Raw genomic sequence first — 19,219 nt, forward strand, 5'->3', positions numbered from 1 at the left:
CTGTCTGGATTTACCCTGCAGAGATCTGAGGAGCAGTTAACCATAGTCCTCATAAATCCACCGGAGTTTAAAATGCCAACACAAAGGAAGCCCAAGGCAACAGATATCCGGCCTAAAAGAGTGAAATCCTGCGGAATTTCTGTCTGCAACGGAAAAAAGTGGAACGTCGAGCATATAGACTAGAGACGACCTTACTTATGGGGCAGTAAGCCTACATTTTTTTATTCACTAATAGGCTGATTTAAAGTTTCTTTAGCCAAAAACTTTGAAAATCGACAACTTCTCAGTCCCTCCCCCCTTTCTGCTAAAGCCCAAAACATTCTCCTAAGCCCCTCCCCCCACAAGGGACAATGAATGCGTGTGCATGAGCAGTGATTGACACGCATCTGAACAGGGAGCTGTGTTTTTGCAAATCGCACTACAGGCTGTAGGTGGTGCCAGAGGAGCCACATTTTTTTTTTTAAATGACCTGCTTCATGTAGTTCTTCTTGAACATAGGGTCAGTTTCAGCAAATATGACCGAAAGTTAGTTTCATAAGTCTTACCTACTGCACCTTTAAGGGTCTTTGGCTTAATGTACTAGTACAGTGCCCGTTGAAAATGGGCCTGTTTGGAACGGGCCGATTGCTTGGCTTGTGGTATTGCTGCTTGTAGAATTCTCCAAAACCAAATTGTACCCCAAAATGACTTACAGAAAGACCCCAAACCACTTAAAATACAGTATGTTACTCCACTGTATAGCTTACTACTGACTTGCAGTGTACCTCTACATCAGAGGAAGACATTGTACTACTATAATTACCTGACAGAGAACGTGTCAGATTTAGAATTTAATCACAAAATATCACAATTTAAATGTGGACTAATCAGACATTAGCATCATGGAGTCGTGGCAGTGCGCTACCCACCCGGCCCGTTATGAGAGCTAATCAGCACACGTTAATCAACCACCAGAACCAGACTGTTTGTTTGTGTGTGTGTGTGTGCAGAGAGAGAGAGAGAGAGAGAGAGAGAGAGAGAGAGAGAGGGAGAGAGAGGGAGAGAGAGAGAGACGTCTTGTGTTGTATGACTGTTAACAAATGTAACACTTCAGCAGAGGTGTTCATTTCCATACAGGTTTAAAGTGATGGTTCGGAGTAATTTCACCCTAGCAGCAACAACAGCAGAGAGCAGAAGCCAGCAGGCAAGTGTTCATAAACTTCTGGTGTACTTACAAACTTTCCAATCCATCGTTTTATGAGTACGTAACCTATATGTACTACTGTAGACGTTTGGTATCATTTTGGGCATTATTAGTGGGGTCATTTACCAGATACAAACGTGGGTCCATTAGCCCCTGCGCCAAGCTATTCAGCTGATAACGCTGCTACGCTAACTCTCCCAATGCTAGACCCAGCTGAAAAAAGCTTCTGGGGGGGTGTTTGGCTCGAGGTCATGGTGCAAAGGACCCTAGGGTGAAATTACGCCGAACCATCACTTTAATGGCTTGACGGTTAATGTTGAAGTAGGGGATTTGCGGGGGGTATTTTGCCGATGGTAATGTTATTAGTGTTGTAAGTTAGCAGTAGACTTAATTAACCCGACCCAGGGTGAGTCTGATGAAAAGTGCTGTGTCTGCCCGGTTCTGCTCTGAGATTTTCTCGCATTGCACAGCGCTGTGAAGGAATAATCTCCCCAGATTACGTTATGTTCTGCCTCTGTTTAGAAGTGGCGAACGTAGGCTACAGCTCACAGCAACTTAATACGATATAGTGTCTGGCTTATATCGAACAATCATGTAGCCAACGCTGGAAGCAGGAAAAGAGTCAAAGGCGGTAACAAACTATTTTGCGTTCGGAGCTTAGCGCTGCCCGTTACGATAGTGACTGGTTTAAAGGAATGCCAATAAACCAGAGCACGTTTTTCTCCCATCTAGCCAGACCCTCCTCCGCAGCGCTGTGGAGGAAGGTCTGGCAAAGCGAGACTACTAATAACATTAACTATGGCTCTGTTGTATTGAAGTGTCCCAGTTAGCCATGGCAGTGTGGCAGTGAGCCAGCATGAACAATACCAGGACTCTGAAAACTGAAGCAGCTAAATGGGATTCAGCCATCATTCGTTTTCTTATTTACACCTGTACTTTTTCCCTACTGTGTCGAATGCCTTCAGTGAAAAAGGCCTGCCTGGTACCTTCTGTATGTTGACTCATATGTTCCACAGTAATTCAGAACACAACTTCAGTGTCCAACACTGACAGTCCCGCGAAAACACGACTCCCATTTAGGAATCACCATGTTAAGGGTTCTAATTCAGGAGATGGTTTCCTAGCATTTAAATCCCATTTTTAAAACACAAACGTCTGTTAACTCTTTAGGCCCATTTCCTCTTCTATTGGAGCTGATTTTTGCATGAAAGTCTTACATCCGATACAGCAGCATTGTTTCAGCCACAACGGCGGGCTCATGAGGGGCCCAGACTCCACAGATAAGCGCATCAGCCATTACCGGGTTCCTCCTTCAGACCTATTAGGTCTTGCAAGGACTTCAAACACCAATTTGTTCTGCAAATAGCCCATTCAATTTGTGCCTGCCAAAGAGAGACACCGCTCTCCCTCTCTGCAGTAATTGAATCTTCAAAGGGACATTTTCCTCCATTTCTGTCAGGTATTAGAGTGATGAATAGCAAACGGTCATTTGAACAAAAAGAGAGGATACATGTTTATCCATTTTCTGATAGACGCTCATCATGCACCTTGATGATTGGCTAGGCTGGAAATTGAATGGCAATGCTGCAGGATCTTCAATAGAGGATTATCAATGGTAAAGCAAACAAGTTATGCGTTGATGTCAGGCTTTTGCAAGAAAGAGAAATTCCTGAGCACTTGATGAATTGAACTTGTAGTGATCATGTAATTCGGATGTAAAAACACTGATGATATAATGATGCTTCATTGGTAAAAACAAGGGACTCGAGACAACATTACGTCTAGGGTTGGGCATAATTTGGATTTCAACAATTCTGATTCCAATTGCGATTCTTCCTTTCGATTCCGGTTCTTATCGATTCTCCATTCTTTGAGGGGTGGAGTTGAAACGGGTCACATGCTTATTTCACAAATAAGAGGAAAGTTTTATTTTGATTCAATGGTGGGTTGCAGTTTTACCGGGCTTTTTCCAACGTAAAATAAAGCCACACTAGAGCGCCGCTTACTGTGCTCCAAAGGCTGCCAACACAACAAGCGCCTGGACGCTGCGGGAACCAAAACGCGCATGTTAAATTTGGAAACCATGATCAGATTTGAAACCAAATCCTCCAAACGATTCCAATTAAGATTTTGGAAGTTTTTGAAATGATTCCAAGTAGGAATCGGTTCTCGATGCCCAATCCTAATTACGTCACAGTACTACATGTGTGAAGTAGAGGTCTTAATCTATAAAACCAACGTTTGGTCAATTGTAACAGAGTACATAGTCTGAGGCTTTACAATGAATTTAAGGAGGCTTTTTTTTTCTTTTTTTTTTAAATCTTCAATATTTTTATTAATTAAATACACCATACTGGAGCAAATGTCTCGGAAAATATCACAAATAAATTTCTCTTTCATTCAGCATTTATATGTTGATGATGATGATCTCTACATTACTAACTATGAGCAAGTTTCTTTCCGTTTGCCATGGGTTTAGGTTTGGAGAGGGGAGGAGTGAAGACCAGATGTACTGTAGCCACGCCTCAACAACGACATTTACATGCATACTGTACATACATGGTAGTTTTACAAATACACCAAGAGAGTGTTCATGATTTGTTTTCCACAAAAAGCGACAGATTTTTTTTTTCTTCTTTTTTTTTTAAAACCCCTTCTTTTTCTATATATACCATCAAAAGAAAAAAAAACATTCCCCTTCAACAACACTTAAAATATATAAAGTGGAAACACCATGTTGTTGGGAAATGAGGATAGAAAAGGAAGAAAAAAAAAAAAATCAAAAAGTCCCAGGTTTTTCCCCTAAAAATGTCTTGAAACCAAATATGCAGAGTTGAAAAGCCTGCATCTCTTTAACATCATTAGTCTTTTTTTCTCTTCCCCTCACTTCAGTCACAACATCCTCTTGTGTGTTACTTAATTTTCTCTTCCTCAAGAGTCCCCTTGGATTCTGATCAGTCTCTTTTTTTTTATTTTATTTCTATTTATTTTTTTATTCCAAGGGTTATGGAGTCCTCAGTGTCCTGTAACAGGTGCATTAAGTGCAAGTATCCGCCCATATTTGGGGAAAAGCCAAGGTTGAAGGCGGAGCGTTTTTGGGTATGGGTTAGCAGAAATAAAGGTCAGGTAACTGGTTAAGATGGGTAGAGGGTTCCTTTGGGGGCAAAGGGCATGGGGGTGCTGCTGATCCACGCTGTCTTGGGTGACAATGAGTAAGGGCTTAAATGAAGGCACACATCCTGCTTCCTGCATGGCTCCCCGTCTAACACACCTGAATAGTGAGAGATACAAAAAAAGATATTTTTTTTTTTAAACTTTGAGACACAATATCAGTTTACAAAATGCCATCCTGATAAATCAACTTTCCACCAGCTCTACTGTTTGATTTATTGATCAGCCAGGCTTTGAAAAACATCTGCTGTCCCATTTACTTTGCATTAACTCAAAAGTGCATCCATGAAGCGATTCTCTTTGGTATAATTAGAACCACGCTCCAACATAACTGCAGGAGGTGTTCAGTCCTGTGAAACAGAAAGAAAAAAAATAATAATCTTTTCTTCTTTCCTTTTTCTTCTTTTTTTTGATTCTTAGGGGCAATTTACTTTTCCCTTCATCCCTCAAATCACTAGGAGGGCTTCAGTCTATTAGTAATTGCAAACTCCTACTTGGGGGCTAATTAAAGTGACTGACGCTGGGAGGGTCTTGCTCCCCTGGGTCAAAGCAGCTCCGTATGAAAGAGGTAATTTGTCTGTTCTGAACAAAGAGATTAGGAAAGGAGCTAGGAAGAAAAGCCAAATAAATGAGCATCAAATGTCCTACGCCGCCGAACGCCGACAACACCAATTATGTCACGGCAAAAAATACAAAAAATAAAAATCGCACATCATCAAAACAACAGTCAGCAGATAACCCCCGTGTTTTCCGTATGAGCGGTAACTGCTTCATTTTCTCTCTCCGCCAAACCAGCCTATGCTTCTATATTCAATCTATGCGCTGCTGTTAGGGATACATGAGCTATATTGATTTTGAGAGCTGTACATTCTACTGTACGTCTGTCAGTTGAGGGGCCGTCTCAAACTCAGGTTTTGGCAAAAAGAAACTATTCTCATAGTTTATTAATCTGTTGATTTTTTTAGTCGTTTGGTCTATAAAATGTCAGAAAACTGTGAAAAATGAGGATCAGTGTTTCCCAAAAGCCCAAGATGACGTCCTTAAATGTCTTGTTTTGTCCACAACTCAAAGATATTCAGTTTACTGTCACAGAGGAGAGAAGAAACTAGAAAATATTCACATTTAAGAAGCTGGAATCAGTTTTCTTTTTACTTTTGTCTTAAAAAAATTACTCAAACTGACTAATCGATTATCAAAATAGTTGGCGATTAATTTGAGAGTTGACAACTAATCGATTAATCGATTCATCTTTGCAGCTCTATTTGTGTGTGTGATAGCGTGCTTTCAGCAGCGGGCTAATTCTCCTTTATTTCACCCGCCGAGATAACTAAAGCATCCCGAGACCGTTTCCCGCCGAGCGATGCGCCTCTTGTTTATTTAATAATTCTCTCTCTCTCCGCTATAATTAAAGCACCGGGCCAATATTCAGATTGCATTTTAGCATCAATAATTCAGCAGTTTTTCACTACAATTGATGTTAGCGCATAAATAAACAATGAGGCCTCATATTTACTACACCAGCCATGCTACAAGAGACATGGGGGGGGAGGGGGTGGAGGGGTGTAAGGACTTAAACAGACATTTAAAATTAAGCTAGATAATACAACGGCTTTCAATTTAAATGTGAGGAGCTCTAAGAGCTCTAAGAGCTGATTTGTAGAAGTGACAAGCCCTTAAAAGGCCTGTGACGTGGAGGCAGGGAGGAGGGGGGGAGGGGGCTTAATGGAGTTCTACCTCTCTCCTCTACTCACAAAACCACTCAAGGTGAAATGCATGCTCCCAACAATATAATTCCTCTTTCAGTCAGACTCTGACACACTCCAAACACCCTGGGCCCCCTGCCCCCCACCACCCCCATATCGCTCGGTGTGCTGTGTGCGCAGACAAGGTATCAATAAAGCTCCTTGTTGTGAGGCAAAAATGATTATATCTCCTGCGGGGGGAGAATGAAGCTATCCTGAAGAATGAAGTTATCCTTCGTATATGATTAGGCCCTCTGTTTTGCTTTCACTGGAGGCATCAAGATCAAATCGGGGGTAGCCATGATGACAGCTTCCATGATGTACTGGCTGCTGCAGCTTGCTCAGGCCTTTGGATACATATTTTTGGCCTTTGGAGTATTAACTTAGCCCAGGTAATCCCAGTCTTGTTGATGCAGTAGTCAAATGATTTTTTTTTTGTTTTATTTTTGTTTTTTAATGGCAGCGTGTGTCATATTTTCAGCACAGTTGGAAGTCTGGCTCGGGACAGCAAATAAATTCAAGATGAGTCAAATATGTATCGGCTCATAACAAACAAGAGTATGGAGGACAGCAGTACATGAAAAAATAATTCACGTTTTGTGCCGACGGTTAATACAGATTTTCTGAGTGCGTGTCCTTCCAACAAGAATGATGGGGGGAAAAAATCCATCTGCTGTCTACAAATAAAATTCATCTCTGCTCTGTAAGATTTAGTATCTGCTGTGCGTGCCTCGCGGTGAAGTCGAATCGACGGCGCGAATGTAAACGGAGTGATAAATGTCGGCGGGAAAATTACAGATGTTTTTCTTTCTCCTGCTAATGACTCCAGCTGACTGATGACAAGCTTTAACGGACTCGTACTTTGAAAGTGGTCAGCCTTCTCCTCCGTTTTTTAATGCTTGGAAAATGAGACCACAAAGAAGTCCGGAGCGCTCTCCATCATCATCATCATCATCATCATCATCATCCGACAGACAGCCCCCGCCATGCGTCACTGGTGCAGAGAGAGGGATCTTACCTTCTGGTCAGGCAGTAGTGGGTTCGTCTGCAGCGAACTCAAATGGCCGTTGATGAGTGCTGTGGGTCTGTCGTGTTCGCAGAACAGGCTGCCGTTGATGTAGTGAAACCGATCCCCGGGATTGAGCCGGTTCCGGCAGGTGGAACAAGTGAAACACTGCGGGGGGGGGGGGGGGACACAGAGACAGCCGTTAACTAGGGCTGCACAATATATCGTTTCTTTAAATCGCCATCGCGATATCAACAGACGCAATATACACACCGCGAAAGGCTGCAACATATACACACACTCAGAGATATTTTTTGTGTTAGTTGAGAGAAAATATCAGCAGAAAAATGCACTTCAAAATATAAAACGGTCACTTTCTTTTTTTTTTGTGGCACTTTTATATTCAACTCAATGTGCATGCTGGGAAATGATTTCCTTTCATTTGTTTTCAAAGATTCAACAAACTAATTTGTTGTATTTTAGCAGAATACTGAAAGCTGCAGCAATGCAGAACTGAGAACATTTTAACGTTGGTTTATTGATCGCAAAATATCGCAATATTCAACGTTATTGCATATTTTTCTCTTACCGTGCAGCCCGAATCGCGAAATGAACTGGCGCAATAACCCTATCGCGAAAGGCAGTGACATGTCCCGAAAAGACACTCCGACATTTCTTGTGTTCGACAAAAGAGACAAAACTGACTGTTCTGTTTTTAGTGCTGCCTTTTATATTCAATTCAATGTTCAACTTGTTTGATAAAAAAATTCAACAAGCAATTCATTGTATTTTAGCAGGATACTGAAAGCAGCAGAACTGAGTACACTTTAACATCTGTTCATTTATCGCGAGTGATATCATTATCGCAATATTGTTATTGTGATATTGTTATCGCAATATCCAACAACCGTATCACATATTTTATATGGTGCAGCGCTACCGTTCACAACCCCGCTGTGCTCCATCCTATTATAACCCACTACCTTGGAGCTTGTGAATGCAGACATATGTGCACTACTGTGTGTGAGGTGTCAGCGGCGGTTAGCGCTGAAAATCCGGGTATGACTAATTAACAGCTATGTAAGGCTTTCCTAATTGCTTTGACTAATTGATTAATGGTTTGGTCTATAAACTATCAGAAAAATAATGAAATAAAATGCCAATCAAAATTGCCTTAAGACCAAGTTAATGTTGTTGGATGTCTTGTTTTATCAGACCCACAGTCCCAAACCAAAGCGATTTCATTTACGATCACATAGAAGACAAAGAAGAGCAGCTTTTACAATCGAGAAGCTGGAGCGAAAGAATGGTTGGTATTTCTCCTTTTAAAAAAAAAAAAAAAAAAGGGGGGGGGGGACTTTAACTATGAATCAAATATCAAAATAGATGGCAATTACATTTCTGTTGACGTTCTGTCGACTGGTTTATCAACTAATTGTTTTAGCCCTTCAGCAATTAAATGATTAGTACAAGTACAATGATTACGGCTTAGAAACTAAACTTTTCGGCCCTTATTTTAAGCACTGGGACTGAAGTGTTTGTTTTTTTCATTAATAATTGCTTTAAACTATCATTAACCCTGCACTTCATAGACAGCAGCTCTATGTATACTAGACTTTGTACCTTCCCTAGACCCTCCCTGCAGAAATCCGAAATGCTACATCCCTGGACATATTTAAAAAACTCCTGAAACACTACCTGTTTACCACAGCCTACAACATCTAATTCTGTAAAGTGTCCTTGGGTTTCTTGAAAGGTTATTATTATTATTATTATTATTATTATTATTATTATTATTATTATTATTATTATTATTATTATGTGCTACTATCTTTAAATTCCAAGACAACAAGCTTGTCAACATTTACTGACCACAAAAGACATATTGATACAAACACGCTAGAAAAAGATTGGGTGATATATTCAATTCGGTACAACTGTAATGTAAGGGCCATTGTAAAGAAAAACACAAGGCTGTAATCTAAGGCTGGGTAATATATCGATATATGAGGCTAGATATCGTCTATGATTTTGCATATCATGATATCACACAAGTGTTGTCTTTTCTTGGTTTTAAAGGCTGCATTACAGTAAAGTGATGACATATTATGAACTTACCAGACTTAGCTGTTCTATTATTTTGCCTTTACCCACTTAGTCACTGTATGCACATTGTTGGTGATTATTTTTCAAAAACTCTCATTGTTTAAATATTTTGTGAAAGCCCCGATAGTCAACCCCCAATATCGACATTGAGATATTTGGTCAAAAATATTGTGTTATTTGATTTTCTAATATAGCGATATTATATCAATATATGGGACTAGATATTGTCTTAAATGTTGGATATCGTAATACTGTGACATGACACAAGTCTTGTCTTTTCCTGGTTTTAAAGGCTGCATCACAAAGTGACTGAACTAACCAGACAGTTATTATTTGCCTTTATCCACTTTGTCATTGTATGCACATTATTAGTGATTATTTATCAAAACTCTCATTGTGTTTATACTTTGAGAATAGATAGATAGAAGATAGAATAGATAGTCAACCCTATAACATCGCCCCAATATCGGTGCATATTTTCTCCTCTTAGTGCGTAGCATGCTTATGTTATCAAGTTCAAAGCTTTCATAGAGGAAACGGGAGTTTACCTTGAGGTGGTACACATTGCCCTGTGCCCTCATCACCAGTTCACTGGCTGGAATGGACTGACCACAAGCGCTGCAAGCTCCACTGTTCCCAAATAATCTGAGAAAAAGGGAGGAAGAAGGACAAGAGAAAGTGTTACTATGGACAGCACAATGTAATTATGATAAATAAACATCACATTCATTATTCATTTAACTTGTTTTCATTTGAAACAAATTGTATATCTGAATACCATACACATTCCCTAAATCTATATATCAGTCTGCCACTTTTATTAAAAACCAATTCCATTGGTATCAGAATTTTGGATAGTCATCATGGAAACATGAATTGGTCATGTGACAAGGGCTGGGAAGATTGGCAGAACAGGCAGCCAAGTAAACAGTACTCTGATCAAATGGAAATCACAATTGTCAGATTGACAGCACTCCAGCCCCATGGATTTGGTGTGGGGGGGCATCATATTTCAGGTTGGGGGTCGGTGCCCCCCCCCCCCCCTTCTAGCCCTGCCCACTTGTGTCTACTGAGGATGTGACTGAATGAAGTTGTTCAGTGCAAAGTTCACTATACCCCCCAGTCCATTTCTAACTTAAAAAGGGAAAGCATGCAGGAGGAAAAAGAGAGAGCAGGAGAGTAACAGAATGAATAAATAGAAAATCATCACAACACTGACAGAGAAATGAATCCTCGAGCACTCTGTACACTCTCCACAAGCATCTATCTAGCACTGAAACTGCATATTACTTCTGGTGCCCTTTTTTTTATTTGCAACCTAATAATAACCTGGAACATAAGCAATCAGGACCTAAGAGGATCTGATTGTACAGCCAGGTGGAGACGTAGTGCTTTTGCCATTAGGACTCCTGTGAATGCTCTGTCAGTGCCGTGTTTCCATTAGAAACCAGTAGCTACTCGGGTTGATATATAATGTGCATGGGTTAACCTTTTCAATCATGGTGTCAACACTTAGAACACTTAGATCTCTCTCTCTCTCTCTCTCTCTCTCTCTCTCTCTCTCTCTCTCTCTCTCTCTCTCTCTCTCTCTCTCTCTCTCTCTCTCTCTCTCTCTCTCTCTCTCTCTCTCTCTCTCTCTCTCTCTCTCTCTCTCTCTAATGAAATGCTTGCTCCAGCTTCCCTTCTATCTTCCTTCTGAGTCCACAATTTAGATTACTTCATCTCGGTGAGCAGCAAACTGAATGAAATTTCGATTTGAGCAGAAAGTAATTTACTGGGATCTGGACCCATTTGTCATCATATCTCACCGGGTGTTTGCTCTATCACTGCACTTTTCCTAAGCAATCAAATAAGACCACGGCATCTGACATGCTCCGGAGAGAAGGGGAGAGAGGGATGGAAAGAGAAGGGATACGGGGGAGTGGTTAACATTGGTGTGCGTGTGCATCAGATAAAGTTGTTTGGCTTAAAAAAAAAAATTAACAACAAAAAAGAAACAACGAGGGGAAAGCGTTCTCTTTTTTCTGTTCTGACATTAAAAAAGTATTTAACAAATTCACGCCGAGACGGAGCGAGGGAATAAATGCTTCTACCATCCCAACAATAACCTTAGCAGTTGTTAGATATGTTGACGAACAAACAAGCCAGAGCTCTCTGCAGAGGGACACAGAAATGGCTTTCAATAAGACAGCCTAGGCAGAAGCAAATTTTGTCTTAGCATCGTTTGGAAAGGCTCCATCAAAACTCAATTTCAGAAACTAATTAACTGGAGACTGTCGTCCCAACACTGCCAATTCTCTGCTTTCACTGGGACAAACATGATAGTGGAAATGAACATATATGCCTGTTGCTTTAAGGCTCTTTTGCTCAGGCAAATCTGTGGAAAAGCAAAAACAACACTTCTTGCGCAAAGACGTTTCTGCATTTCAAAGCCTGACTCGCTCGAAAATTCAAACTTTGCTCAAACGGAAAAATATGTTCTTCCGTGTTCATGTCGCATTTATTCCTCGAGGAGTTTCGTCGGTGAGAAAGCTTTTGAGGGGTGTCGAAAAACAAAGACTACAGGACGCTTTCACCGCAGCCTTTTTATATTGCACCACAGTGTGGAACTCGTAGTAGGATAATTAATTTATCAGGGGATAGCTTTTGATAGTATTTGATTTAAGGAGCCAGAGCCTTTAGGTGCTAAATTAAGCTGCTATATCAGTTTGAACTTGGGCTCTAATGGCCTCCTCTGCCAGTGACCTACAGCGCTGAGGTGAAGTAGACAGCCCAGGTCACTATAATTAAGGCCAAGGGACTGTTTAATTGCAGTGACACATCTGGTTTCAGCTTTTTCCCTTCGTAAAAAAAAAAAAAAAAAAAAAAAAAAAAAAAAAAAAAAAAAAAAGGAAGAAAATCGGTGGCTCTTACTAGGTTTTTTTGGCAGATGGCTTCATCTTGATTTATCTGTTTTCTTCCCCCATGGATCTGGCTTTGCTACGACCAACGAGTTTGATTAAATTAAATAACATACAAAACAAAACAAAACCACATTCGGAGCTGTCTGTCGTCTATCTATATAGGCAATGATTATTGGATTTCATTTCAGCACTGACTGCCAGTTGAAATATAGCATGGCGTGCAGCTAGGCTGTCTGGTAAATGCAGACCTCATTCACCAAGGCCTTTGAGTAGGGTAAAATTACCCCCACAACAATGATTTCTGCAACACAGTCCATTAAAAATGCCTCTCTACATCAGCAGCCAAAGCACCTTAAAAGCACTAGGCCATATTGATACTGAAGCGGGGCTTTGCATAATGGCAAGAGCTGCATTAGAGAAAAGGGTGGAGGGGCCGGGGGTGGGGTGGGGTGGGAAGATTGCTAGGATGAGGGAGGGCGTGTGTGGATCTGTGTTGTGTATGTGCATGTGTTTTGGGAACAGGGGGATGGGGAGGTGTGAGCATGTGCGTGCGTGCGTGTACGTGTGTGTGTAGGGGTGGAGGGTGGGTGATGGTGGTGGTGGGGGATCAGCCAAATTACACTTGGTTAATTCAGAGTAACAGATCTGGCCCCAAGTGAATTGAAGGCCTTGAATTAATTCTGTTATGACAAATCAAGATAAACGTTTCCCCTAAATTGCATGCGATTTAATTAATTTCTGAGATCCCAGGCTTTTTTTCCTGGCCTAATAGTTCACATTCTCTTGCGCTGTCATAGTGCTTGAGTGGGCAGACTTCAAAGTGATATTAAATAACCAACTATTAGATTTACCTCACACGTTCTATTGGAAAAGTGCCATTTAATTACCTAGGCTTATTCAATTAAAGGGGACAGCATTCTCCCTGAATCCAGCAGCCACGAGTAAATTAATTCTGCCTCTACTAACAGCCCACAGAAATAATATCACCTCCAGCTTAAAACAACATGATCCCCGCAGCAAACACAACTTTGGCTTAAAAGTTTGACATTAAAGCTTTCCAGTGGCAGCGCTTGCATGAAAAAGGAGAGATGGTGCCTGTCTTGTGATGTGTGTGAATAATCCTACTTGATTGATGGGAGATGGATATCATCCCAGGCCAGGCATACATCCCATTATGGCTGTGATGCCATGCGTTTCGACTCCTGATCAATCAGATGAGCATTTTCTTATCAGCTGTATTAATATAAGTTTGTGGCTATAAACGCATGTGATATGGGCAGTATGGCAGTCTATCACAAAAAAAAAAAAATTTGTCTGCCCCTTTAAGATGGGGGAACAGCGGCAAATGGCCTTCGCAATAATCCCTCTTCTCTATCTCTCTTTCTCTCCTGCTCTCTCTCAAAAGCCAATTTGGTTAATTAAATGTTTTGTTTGCCGTGTGGCTCTCATTCATTTCGGACACGTCATTGGGAGCGGATACAAGCCAGGGACCAGATCTCATTAGATAAAACCCATCAGGACTAAAGGAAATGGAGGGGGACTATAATTAAAGCATTTAATTGTGTAGACTCACTGTCAGATGTTTTTTTTTTTCCCCCGCCGCTCCTATCTTTATCTCCACAGAGATCTCGTGGTTCCATAATATGCGTGTTTAGCTCTTCCACCAAGCATGCTCTCATTACAAGTGGGAAAGGTGTATCCACGTTTTCCCCTGTTCCAATTTTAATTACGTTATAGTCCCATTATGAATGAAGTACCCCATTGACTTCCTCATCCTTTTATGAGGTGGGTGTGAGAGCGCACAGGCACGCTTTAGATTTTGAATTATCCGTGCAGATTCAACAGCAGTGTTGCATGTTCATGTTGACTGTAGTGCAATTCCATCTTTTAGATTATCAATGCAAAAGAAGCAAACTCAGATGCATGCAATTTCCATGTGTTTTTAACGTATGAAAACATAAAGATTCTACAAAAAACAACAAAAAAAACATGTCTTGCATTGATATAAAAATGACCTGAAGGGTTAGAGAATAATAGTCAAAACAGTTAATTATTGGGTTAAAAAAAATCAATACCATTCTTGAGCCCCCAGGGTGATTCCAGAAAGTATTTGAACTTCCAGTAAACTGTGCCTTGTGCCGTCACATCAGACTGCTCTACATTACCAGAATGAGAGTGTGCTTGGGTGTCTGGCACACCTACTAGAATATTTAAAAAGGCTCTCTTTGCTAATTAAATGGGGCTTTTCTGTTATGTTACATATATATATATAAAAAGCCAACAAATAAAACGATAATCTGTGCCCAACACGAACACTGTACATATGTCTCGCAGAGCAAACATAATTCTGACAAGACCAATTTTCTGTCCTTCAGTTAACCATGAACAGCAAACAGGACAGACATGCAGATGGTCTGCAGAGCAACTCTTTTGCTTTTGTTGCTTAGTCAACATGCCAGCGTGTTTGACCTCTTTCAGGGTTAACCAGGGAGACTTCAACCAGGACACTTTAACGAACACTGATGACGTTAGTACAATTTGAGACACATGCTCTGAAGAAACACACCCAAGCTTGCTGATCATTGCGTGACTAGCCCCATTTTTGTTTGTTTATAACTTGATTTAATAGTGTTTCTTAATATCTTCCAGGACTTTTAAAAAGTGATTTTATCTGGTTTCTAAGAAACACAATTCTCTTGGGAAAAAAGCAACTGCTTCAGATAAATCTGTGGTAATGACGGCCAGTGATAATCTCCTGAAAATGAGCGCTAATCTAAAATAATGCATGCATTTTCTCACCTGATATAGTCGTTTCTACAGAGGATCATGCCGCTTTTTGTGTAGCACGACGTGCCGATTTCGCCCAGCTGGGCCTGGCAGCAGGAGCATTTGAGGCATCGGCTGTGCCAGTAGCTGTCCATGGTGTAAAGGAGGAAACGGTCAGCGATTTTGCCCCCGCACCCTGCACACCGCTTCCAGGACAGAGAACCTGTGCCCACGGGCGGTGGCTGGCTGCTGCCTCCGGGATTCACCATTGTCCCTGAAAACAAACAAAACACAGAAGAGATGATATTAACAGTCTGCTTGTTGTACACGTCACACCCAGAAAAGTTGCTGTTCACACTTTTACCAGGCAAGTATTGTTTTGTATACAATTGGGTCAGGACCTGGGATGGGTCACACACACAGGGCTATGTTGGATCCCTATACCATACAACAGTGTACTGGATCATGGCCACAGGCCACAAGTCAATTTATCAATTATCAAATTGAAAATTCCAGCCCTTTGAACATCTTGTTCCATCAGCGTGGTAATCTGCCCTTGATCTTGGTCTCATCCCCCGTGCTGTTGCTTCATGATAAATGTCTGTTAACTGTTAACCCCAGGAGCCAAAAGGAACAATTATGCAGCATGGGCTTTTGTTGAGCTGAATTCTAAACAGCCCAATACTTCACCACACAATTTCTCTCACTCTGTTGCAGTGAATAGCTGGGAGGTGGTGTTTATGGCAAAACACAAAAGGATACTGTATGAATAGGCTGAATCAGAGTGGCTTCAAACTGACATGTGAAACACTTTGCCTTGCTGGCTCTGTGTTTACCAACACTTGATGCTTGCAGGCCTTTGACCTGAGGGATGAAGATGATCTGTCCTGCAACTAAAAACCAATATTTAACAGCACCTTAATAGGACAAATAGCCCGGATATAGGCCTACCACAATCGACCAGCAATGATTCTAAGTGTTCTAATGCAAATGCAATGCAGGCATTTGTTTCACCCACAACATTAATGCGGGTTCTTTCAAATGTAATCCTCTCCAATTTGGTCAAGCAGACTATATGCATGGATAAAGCCAAATCTTTGTTGAAAGGCAGGTAGGCTAATTAGAGTTGGGGAGAGGGGAGAGAGGGGGGGTGCACACAGAAAAGCATTCAGTAAGCCCATTAGCGATGGCTCTTAGGGACAAACCACAGCGTACCTTAGTGCTGATTAAATCTAAAAGGGGATGAATCAAAAAGCCGACCTGAAAGTGACTCCCTGGATAAACAAGACGGACCATCGTCAAGTTTCATTCAGAGAGGAGTTTCTTTTTTTTCTTTTTTTTCGCTGAGAGATGGAGGGGGCAGGAGGGGAAGGTGAAGAGGAGGGGGGTGGCTTTTAACTTAAATGGGCTAACTCAAGTAATTACACGGGCAGGCAATTTGTGCGCAGAGACCAAGTCATGGAAAGAGAGAGAGCGCGAGAGAGAGAGAGGAGAGAGAGGAAAAACATATCAGGCTGCCATGTGCTAAAATGCTGTGGCTTTTTAATGGAAAATAAAAGAAATGTAGCATCACATTGCGGGGTAAATGCGTGAACAGGGGCTAAAGAGGAGGATAATGTCGCAATAATAACAAGCTATCAAATATCACCGCTAGCATTCATGACAGAAAGACACGAGTAGAACCGACGAGGGGCTAGTTTCCAGTGTAAAGCGTACGGTTAGCTATAAATACAAAGATTAAAACAGACATTTTAGCCATGCAAACACAGCTGTAATATCAACGAACACCCACCTCGTTTGTCTCGTTTAAGAGTAATGGTTGTAAAGTTAATGACTTGCTGGGTATGCAAGTAAACAGGCAGGCTATAACAGTCCCAAAAAGTACAGGTAAAAAGCGATACAGTATCGCGCGCGGTCGGCCTCCAGCTCCGCGCGACAGCGAACCTCAGTGAGGACTTGAGCTCGGATGTTCACTGGCAACAAGCGGAGTGCCGAGCAAATGGAGTTATCAGATAGTATTTCCACTGGATGGTTCCCGTTTTACTGTTGCTGCTTTAGTGTTCTTTTTTTCGCTGGAACAGAAGGAGTCCATTGCAAGGCGTAATTACAGGTCTACGCGTGCCGTGATGTCCTCAGACCGAGAAGTGCGTGTTTTGGCAAAAGAAAGGGAAAAGAAATAACGAGGCTGGCACATAGGCTATGATTGACTGTCCTCCGGTCTGCTCTCTGGGTCCCGTTAGCTGCTTGTTCTACATGTGTCGCTGACAGGAAGAAACCTCCAGTAAAAACCCCTTTTGGCCGCGTGACGAAGGCGCCGCCGCAGCCAATCGGCGCGCAGTTCATTTAGCAGGAATAACAAATCCAGCCAATCAGGGGGAGGTGAGATTGACTTGGACACGCAGAGAAGGATGGAAACGGAGTAGAGGTGAATGGTAGAGATGGACCGGAGAGGTGCGAAAGAAACGGCGAAGAGACGAGTGTCAAATGTACACGCTTGAAAACAATGACAGGGACAGAAGAGGCTTCAATACACCAATAAAACCCTTGTAATAGCAGCGTGTGTTCAGTTTAATTAGTTTCAACAATACATTACGTAATCGTCTTTAATCGTATAGGCTACATATTCATAAAAGGAGTTAATGGGCTGTGATAGCTGAATATTATCCTAATAAAACTTATGGATCTCCTTTTTGACTGGTTTCATAGGCGCAGACTAAAAGAAATTCTAAATACTATCTTCAATAACAGCTAGCATCCAGTAAGCTGCATTCATCTCACGTCTGAGTTTAATTAGTTGACATTCAATAACTACTTAGTTTACTGAGGGTGACTCCAACCTCTGGGAAATATCAAGGCCTAATAGCTGCGTAGTGGCGCCATCGTCTGTCACTGAAAATAATCGCAAGGCCTGCTGTCGTTTACAACCCCATTAAGCCTCAGGTCATTGGTTTCAACACCTATTAAGGCTAATCTGCAAGACCTCGATTTGGCTGAGATATTTAATTCATTCAGTCTTACAGTTTAAGTTTTCCACCACCATGTGGACTTCAAAGAGGAGAGAAACTGGAAACAATTGCAACACCTTTTAATACAAATAATGTGGTGCTGACATGTTTGCTAACAAGATGTGGAAAGAGAAGGTAATTCCTCCTCTTTTTTTCCTCAGCTTTTACCAAAAGAAAAGCTGAAGTGCTGCAGTGTAGCAACCGGAAATTGTTCTGTGAAAAACAAGTGATGTCTTCAGTTTAACTAAATAAAAAGTGTTGCTATTGGAGAAAAGTTGCCTCAGAGGAAAGTTATTTGAGATTCACCGGGTTGACCGGTTTTACATGACAAAACAGCTTCATTATAAGATGCCCCTGGCAGATGTATGAGGATGATCTTTTTCTTTACTTTAATTGTTTAATTATTCCTGCAGCTCCAAAGAGAGTATGCTGCATCAAGCTGATTTCCCTTTGGCAAAGCCAATACTACTCCACCTTGGTTTGAGCCACATTCTCTTGACATCCTCATCAAGTTCTCACTCGCTAGAACAAAAAAACCACAGAAGATGGGCGAAGAATATCTTTTCCACCAAGGAATGATTAATTGATATAAATGATTAAAACAGAGGGGAAATATGAAATGGATTTGAAAAGGGGGCCTCACAGGAAAAGCTTTGTTTGTTCCAGGGCCTATATTAATGAGCTTTTCATTACTGGGCAAGAGAAATTACTCTGTGTGTTCTTTTTCTGGAGCTCTTTTGCAAAATAATTATGGCTAGTTGAAGAGAGGAGGAGGAGAAGGAGGAGGAGGGGTCAGGGTGCTGTGTGCGGGAGAGGGTTTGGAGATGAGGAGAAAAAAAGGTGGGGGTCCCTCAGAAATTGATCATCTCCTTTCTTCGCTGAGATCTTTCAGTCCTGTGGCAGTTTCCAAGCAGCTGCATTATGAAGCACACCAGATTTAAAAAAAAAAAAAAAAAAAAAAAAAACGGCGGCACACAACAATGTGGCTCAATACTATTTCAGTGTTTAAACAAGGACAAGAGAGCATCAGACGTGACTGGCTGTGTTTATACTCCCCACAGGGGTGATCTCACCGAGATGAAAAGGAGACCACGGTGCTTCATAATGAAGCTGCTTGCCCTGTGGGAAAAAGCAAGAAAGCCACATTCAACATGGTGACTTCAGATTGGGATTCACTCTGTGTTATATTCTATTAACATGACACTGAGCCACAAAGAGGGCCGGTTTCAATCTGCAAGTTTACACACCACGGGCAATCTTCTAACTAAACAACAGGCAGGTCACCGTAACTTTCTCTCACATTCATTTCGTACAATCACATTGCATTGTTTACCAGA

General features: G+C 41.5%; 1 protein-coding gene across 1 annotated transcript; it reads right to left on the reverse strand.

The window, feature by feature from the left end:
- Positions 1–3,497: 3,497 nt before the first annotated feature.
- On the reverse strand, positions 3,498–17,161 carry lmo4b (LIM domain only 4b). The gene is made up of 5 exons (XM_028587559.1): positions 16,670–17,161; positions 14,911–15,151; positions 9,757–9,853; positions 7,115–7,270; positions 3,498–4,454 (listed from the first exon to the last, which is right to left on the reverse strand). Exons 2-5 carry the CDS (start codon positions 15,144–15,146, stop codon positions 4,446–4,448), a joined length of 498 nt encoding a protein of 165 aa, XP_028443360.1. The 5' UTR covers positions 15,147–15,151; positions 16,670–17,161; the 3' UTR covers positions 3,498–4,445.
- Positions 17,162–19,219: the final 2,058 nt, after the last annotated feature.

This window comes from Perca flavescens, chromosome 9, assembly GCF_004354835.1.
Source record: "Perca flavescens isolate YP-PL-M2 chromosome 9, PFLA_1.0, whole genome shotgun sequence".
Classification (NCBI taxonomy): domain Eukaryota; kingdom Metazoa; phylum Chordata; class Actinopteri; order Perciformes; family Percidae; genus Perca; species Perca flavescens.

What these genes read in the sequence shown, in the direction of transcription:
- lmo4b (XM_028587559.1), bottom strand. Translation starts at nt 15,146, where the DNA reads ATGGTGAATCCCGGAGGCAGCAGCCAGCCACCGCCCGTGGGCACAGGT. An exon ending in TGTAGAAACGACTATATCAG is followed by an intron (nt 9,854 to 14,910) that starts GTGAGAAAATGC and finishes CCTTTTTCTCAG; the next exon opens with ATTATTTGGGAACAGTGGAG. An exon ending in GCAATGTGTACCACCTCAAG is followed by an intron (nt 7,271 to 9,756) that starts GTAAACTCCCGT and finishes CCCCCCCCGCAG; the next exon opens with TGTTTCACTTGTTCCACCTG.